The 7580-nt window shown below is 36.9% G+C and overlaps 1 protein-coding gene across 1 annotated transcript; it reads left to right on the top strand.

The window, feature by feature from the left end:
* The first annotated feature begins 495 nt into the window (after nt 1-495).
* Nucleotides 496-3508, top strand: LOC147563675 (uncharacterized). The gene is made up of 3 exons (XM_086668267.1): nt 496-703; nt 820-914; nt 1358-3508. The coding sequence occupies exon 3, from the start codon at nt 1502-1504 to the stop codon at nt 3149-3151; it is 1650 nt and encodes a 549-aa protein (XP_086524393.1). The 5' UTR covers nt 496-703; nt 820-914; nt 1358-1501; the 3' UTR covers nt 3152-3508.
* The last annotated feature ends 4072 nt before the right edge of the window (nt 3509-7580 follow it).

The following is a 7580-nucleotide window of genomic DNA, read 5'->3' on the forward strand; positions in this document are numbered from 1 at the left end:
AATCAAAAGTAGTAGTAATTGTTGTTTGTGGAGACCTAATTTTAAAATTAATGAAAATAATTCTCCAGAGGGGATAACATATAATACAATAAACAAAAAAAGGGTGAAAACAAAATGATAAAATATACAACCATAAAAATAAGGGAGAAAAAGTTTAAAACAAAGAAGTTTTTTTTGTTTTTGTTCAAAGTTAAAAGAAAGAACTTGTTACCTACTTGTAAAATAGAGAGATATGGAGAGATAATGGGTTAAGATTTAGCTTTTATGAAAGAAAGATAGATGGCAACCAATATTTATAGAAAAAAGTGAAGCAGGTCTCTTAGCCTATTAGGTCGATGGAGTTGAATTTGCAAGTTTGTTAAATTGGAACAAGGAAGTAGGGTTATTTAGTAGATGCCCCCACTTATTTAGCAATATTAGGACTTTACCCCTAAAAACATTATCGTTCAGGCGTTAACCCCCATTGACCCTTTCTCCGTCTAAATGTCATTATGTAGCGGGCGTGCGAGTCACGTGCTTTGCATTGGACTAGAATACCCCCGATGTAATCTGACGGTCAGAAGATGCACATGGGATCAACGAACAGGATCTAATCTTACCAAAAACTATCCCATCAACTGCTCACCTAGCCAGTTGAAGGCGGGAACTTCTATCAGCTTTTACTCCTTCAACTTTTCTCTTAGTTTGCTGGTACGAAAGAAAGGTACGGTCGAAACCCTAAAACCATTTTTCTGATGTTGAAGCTTGAATCGGGTTAGAATCTTAGGGGTTTTGATCAGGTTTCATTGTATTCATGTCCATTTATGTTTCTCTCTCTAGGTCGGTCGAGTAACCGTGGTTCTTACGATTCTTACAACTAGGTTGTAATCAACAACCTAAATCTTTGGACGAGTAATGGCTTCTCTGCGTGGTTTGTAAGTATCTTTGAACCAAACATCATTATTTGTTTACTTACCATTTGAACAAGAGTCATTGTTTTGTTTACACTCAATATTTGCTATTTTGAGTATTGATTTTAAGGTTTTCTTCCATATTTTGTTTTCAGCTTATACTGCAACATCCTCTTTTAGTTTTTAGTTGTGATGTTGTTATGTATAAAATAATCCTTATTATTAGACTTGGTTGTTGTCAATGATGATGCTCTGATAGAGAGCATATATTTATATATTTTTCAAAATGTTTCTGTTTTGTAATGAGAACATAATCTTCTCTTATTTGTGACAACAATACTTCTTTGTAATGTGGTTGGACTTAGACAACTAGAATGGTTAACTTGTATGCTCTCTACTTAGAAAGATAATGAAATTTATAGTGGTGCTCTGTTTGCTATGATTTTTTTTTTTTTTTTGTCTAACAGGCCTAGTGAAGAGCTTGGAACTAAAACTCTTGGGTTAACTATGATGGTCATTGGAGAACTTCTAAGAAGGACAAATGGAAATGTGAAGACTATTTGAGTGGGAAGATTGCAATCTTTGAATCTGTAGATGGTGATGAGATAAACATGATAGATTTGGTGAAAGGAATGGGAGCTAGGGACATGGATTTAGTAGGCCATAGTATGGTATTCAATTACTTGAAGAAGGGTAGCAGGTTTATAGTTGACAAAGAGTCTGATTTGTTGAAATGGTGGGCAGAAGGAGATATTGATTCAAGGGGAAGGGCTAACCTGTTCTTAGACCATAAATCACCCTTGAATAGAAATGTTGATAAGGTCACACCTATTCAAGAGACGAGAGCAGAAGAGAGTCTTACTACCCCTGTAGGGCAAGGTATAAGCAAAGTTAGAAAGAGGACACCATGTCTCTTAAGAAGTTCTACAGTTAGAAAGAAGTTATATGATGTGCTTGATGAAGATGTTGAAGTTGAAGAAATTCCTATTATGTCCAAGTCCAACCAAGGCAGTAAGAAAAAAGAAACTAAGAAGACAGAAAATGAAAAGGGAGAGAAAAAAGTTAATGAGATGGAAGCAGAGTGTGAAGATTTGTTTGATGAAGAGCTAGATGACATACCTAACTTGGATGGAATTGATCCAATGTCAAATGAAGCCCCAATTATACCTGAGGTGGGGTATTATGACTTAAATGAAATTCACAATGATGTCTCAGTTCCAACTCAACATCCTGAAACTGATGGAGTACCAACTGAAATAGATGACATTCCTATTGAAGAGGAATACTACAGCTACAACTCATCAAGTGATGATGACTATGATCCAACCAAGGATAATGAGATGAATGGTTCTGATTCTGATATAGATCAAACTGAACAGGTACCACCATTTGTAGAATTTAAGGACTTTGTGCATGAATCAAACAACTTGTATACCAATGAAGAGTCTTTGGAGCATAATAAGGTTGAGGTGGCTAGGGATGTGTTATCTGAAGGGCAAAAGTGGGCTAATGTCACTGAAGCAAGGAAGTTTCTGAGAAAGTTTGCTGTGCTCAATAGATTTGAGTTCAAGTATATTAAAAATGAGAAGTATAGGCTGAGAGTTAAGTGTGTAAATGAAGGTGATGGGTATCCTTGGTTTTTTTATGCTAGAAAAAGTCCAAAAGACAGTTTCTCATTTGTGCTGAGGCAGATCAATAACACACATACATGTGAGCATAGCTCAAAGTTAAAGAACAGAATGGCTCATTGTTCTTTTGTGGCTAAAGAGTTGGAGGAAACTATTAGAGCCCAACAGAGAAAGAATTTCAATCCTAAGAACATCATAGATGTTGTGTGGAAGGAATTTACTGTCAATATTAGTTATTGGACAGCTTGGAGAGCAAGAGCAATAGCTCTTGAGAGGATTTATGGAAACTATGAAGATGGTTACAAAATGGCACCAGCAATGTGTATACATCTCTTGATTGCAAATCCAGGAAGTATGGCTACATGTGCAAGGTATGACATTGCCCATAGATTCAAAAACTTGTGTATTTCATTCAGACCATTTTTGGATAGTTTTGTTAGGGGGTGTAGACCAGTCATTGGGTTAGATGGATGCTTTCTCAAGGGGAAATATGGTGGGGTGTGCTTAGCTGCCACTGCCCTAGATGGAAATAATGGGTTATATCCTTTGGCAATCTACATTTGTAGTTCAGAAACCTTTGAGAACTGGTTTGGCTTTCTAAGGCAACTAAGTTATCATGTGAAGAAACATTGATGAAGGACCATCAAATCCTAAAGCTAAGAAGAGGTGCAAGAAGTTCAGTGGATTGGGTCACAATAGTAGGACATGTAAAGGCCCAAAAGCAGTACCACAACCTACAACCACCACCACACAACAACAACCTTCTTCACAACCACCTAGAGTCAGGGCCGTGCTTGACAATTTAGGGGCCCGGTGCCAAACTTGAAACGAGGCCCCTTTCTATGAAAAATACGAGAGTTGAAAATTTTCTTTTACTTCAAATTTTTGTTTTGAAATGATTTAACTATAATAAAAATATTGAATCATTGACGAATCCAAACTCAATGTATGATGTTAATATATGATTGACGTAACACTATTCATGTAAAACTAATCTGTTTTGACGGGTCTTATTTTTCTCATAAACTATTATTTTGAAGTTTAAGACATATAAACTAAACTTCGAGAATAAGGACATAACACTATTCATGAAAACTTCTTTTTGAAATAATCAAATGTTATTGTCTGGTAAGATACGAGAAAGATTGAAATATCATCCTCTCAATGTACGATTGTCCATTATATTTTGACCTACGACAAACTTGAAAAAGAGGTGAGGTCGATGAACAAGAGAAAGAATTTTTTTGGAAGGAGATACACACTAGAGAGTGATGAAGCGTGATTTGTTTGCGACCATTAATACTTATTTGATTTGCAAGAACTTACTAACTAAAGAGATATTAAAATCAAACTAAAATTGAATATGGCATAACCAACTAACAACCACACAAGCATTGTGATCTCAAAAAATAAAAAGAAAAAAAAGACAGAAAGCACCAAGTGTTGTGCTCTTAGAGAAAAAGAGCATAAGTACTGTGTTGATAAAATACTGCAAATGTCCCTAACTGTTCTCGAACTCATAACCTCCGGGTATGCAAGCACGCATCAAACCAATCGAGCTGGTTCAGCTATATGTTAACTTTCTGAATTTTCTATCTGTAATTAATCTCCTATACCCTTAAAAGAGCAACAAATGGGCCCCGTGTGGTGGGGGGCCCTGTGCGGGCGCACGGCCCGCACCCCCCACCACACGGCCCTGCCTAGAGTTTCTCAGCCACCTGTGTCTCAAGCTTCATCTTCATCTCAACCATCAATTTTACAACATGCAGGAACTAGAGCTGGATGTCTAACATACTTTGGGAGGGCACCAACTAGACCACTTGGTCAGGTCTTTAGGCCATCCAAGATGGTTCCAGTTAGGAAGAACACATTGAACTTTGTCTTTTGAACTATACTTCAGGTATCTTTCAGTAGTTGATGAACACATTAACTTTTTGTGAAGTTTTTTGGAAAATGACTTGTTGGGTATATGGTATATGGGGGGTCACAGGAGACATTTAATTTCAGTAGTTGATGAACACATTGCTTTTCAGTTTATAAACAGAATACATGGTTGAATGGTTATGTATTACTTTCTTTTGTGAAGTTTAAGTTGTGGTTGAAAGGTTATGTATTACTGTTACTTTTATGAAGTTTAAGTTGTGGTTGAATGATTATGTATTACTTTCTTTTGTTTGCTCTTGTTTTTCAATTGTTTTGACATGGCAGAAGATTGTGCAAGGTTAAACTTCATTACATACATTTCAATTGTTTTGCTCATGAAACCTCATTACATTTCTTAGAAAACTACATGACTAGGTTGAACTTCATTACATTACATTTCAATTGTTGTGCTCATGAAACTTCATTACATTTCTTAGAAAACTACATGACTAAGTTGAAATTCATTACATCAAATTTGAAATTTCTTGTTAAATTTGTTACAAAACTCGTCGAGAGTAGTAGTGATTACAATTTGAGTTTGGGACGAGCTACCCTTCTTCTCCGTGACTCTCCTACCCATGGGACAATCTTTCTTCCAATGACCTACCTCACCGCAACCATAGCATCCCTCAATTCGATGTTGCCTTACACGTTGAGTTTCAACTAGTTTCTTTGCATCATCGAGCCACTGAAAACTATCGCATTTGAGGTATTGACACCTCAAATATTTTCTTCCCGGGTTTTTCGAAGTACTCGACACCATTAGTTTTCGAATACCATCGCAACTTCCTTTTGTGCAAGATGAATACAGGAAAGGACAACTCAATGCCTCATGACCTTCCATCTCACACATCTGACACTGCATTTCCTACATAAAACAGTAACAACTTAAGTTAAGCAAAACACCTCACTGTAAATATGCTATTTAGTGAAGGCCCCCATTAGAAAATCCATCAGCTTTGATATACCTGAGAATCTGAAGATGTTTTTGAACCTCCTCCCATCGATTTTAGTTAGTCGACTACCACTTGCACAATTGCACTTGCTCCCAAAGTTTTCCAAATAATTCGAACTGGAGATAAGATGCAACTAGGGTTTTTATAGATAAAGTTTATTACCGTTGGAGAAAGGTGAGGGAGGGGAAAATTTGGGAAAAAATTCCAACAGCTATAAGAAGTGGTAAGATTAGATCATGTTCGTTGATCCCATGTGAATCTTCTGACCGTCAGATTACATAGGGGGTATTCTAGTCTAATGCAATGCACGTGACTCGCACTCCCGCTACATAACGACATTTAGACGGAAAAAAGATCAATGGGGGTTAACGCCTGAACGATAATGTTTTTAGGGGTGAAGTCCTAATATTGTTAAATAAGTGGGGAGCATCTACTAAATAACCCAAGGAAGTAAGGTAAATAGGTAATTTGACTAGGTCTTTATATCTTTTCAAGTTTCTTTTGGAGCCCGCGTCCTTAATACATGTTCCCAAAACAAACACGGGAAAGAGGAACATTTGGCCTTGGCACAATTTGAGTTGGGCTTTGGTTATAATTTCTTTTTTATCTGTAGGTGCTTTAAAGGAAATTTTTTTGGGGGCCCTTCAAAATGTGAGACCCAAAGCAGCCGCTTTGGCTGCTTTGGGCCTGGGCCACCCCTGTCGACCCCTATTTATTTTTTAATATTACGACTACACTTCTGAAATGATAATTGTTCAGGCGTTAACCCCCAATAGCCTATTTCTCGTCATATGCCCTTTACACGAAGGGTGTGTGAATCACGCGCTTCTTCTCGGACGAAACTACTCTCATCTTAATTTGATAAAAACACCAGACAAAATTGAGGTCAGAAAGCTACCCTTGTGTAAGGTGAACACGGAACAACAAGTAAAGGAATGAATTGTGGCACCAAGAATCAAAAGATCAGAGGAAGTTGAAAACTTGAAATTCTGCCAACCATGATTTGAGGAATTGTGAGATGAGTGTGGGATTGAGAAATAGCAACATCAGCAACTGATTTCATGGGTTGATTAGGCCTTGGGATTCCATTGAGAAAACCAGTGATGATACTGTAAATAGCATTGAAGATTAAAGTTGTACCTAAATCCGATGATTGATTAATGAAAGGGCAAGAGCAATTGGAATGTACGTCTCTAAATCACCCACGGAACCGCCTAGTTCTGACCATATTGAAGTTTTGATGCAGGGAGATTTTCAGTATCATCAAATAAGTTATTTTAGTAGTTTCCTATTTTTTTAGTAGAAAATTGTTAGTTTTAGCAGCTTTATATTTTTAGGTAACCTTCTAGGTTTTAGATTCTGGTATTTTATTTCTTTAGAAGTTGTTATTAGAATTTGATTAGGTTTAGGAAAGTAGTATTTTATTTATTAGAAAGGCCGCGACTTTGGGGAATAAAGAAAATTCTCCGGGGAATAAAGATTTTTCTTAAAACTAGTCAAATAAGATTGACTTTTTATGTTTCTTTTTATTGCTAAGGGGCTTCTAATTTCAGAAGATGCTATAAAAAAGGCTCCTCCATCTCATTACCTCTCTGCCACTTCATCTTCTCGACACCTCATCATCTTCTCCGGCGAAAGTCGGCGGCCGGCCAATTTCCCGGCCGGCGACCTTCAAACATAGAAAAAAAAATTTATTTTCTCTCTCCTCTCTCTCTCTCTCTCAAAATTTTTTTTCTCTCTCTCTCTCTAGAACAGATCTAGAGAGAGAAGGTCTGTTCCCAATGGTATATTGAACTCCAAGACTGATTTCTCCTCTGTACAGCAACCGGAAACTCACTATTTTCACGGGATTTATGAGTTTCCGGTACCTTCTCCGGAGATCTGAAACTGAAGCTCGTTTCAAGTGACTCTGAACCTTTGAGAAAGTATTCATGACCGTGAGCTGGATAAATGAAATCTTCCTCTGATAAATCTTGCCAGACGAATACATTTTTATAGCTTCTCAATCAAAATCGAACGAATCAAAAGATAAAAAGAGGAAGAATTAATTAGGTTAAACTTTGAAGCTCTTATTATAGAAGGGGAAATGTACTGTTTAGAAGACCAAGAATACTTGCTGGCCATTCCTTTTCCTCTTGAATTGTTCAATCGATTGATTACATCTGATGAGAAATCAAACAAAG

This window comes from Eschscholzia californica, unplaced genomic scaffold (genome assembly GCF_041429995.1).
Source record: "Eschscholzia californica isolate CP2 unplaced genomic scaffold, dmEscCali1.0.p SCAF_1, whole genome shotgun sequence".
Lineage (NCBI taxonomy): Eukaryota > Viridiplantae > Streptophyta > Magnoliopsida > Ranunculales > Papaveraceae > Eschscholzia > Eschscholzia californica.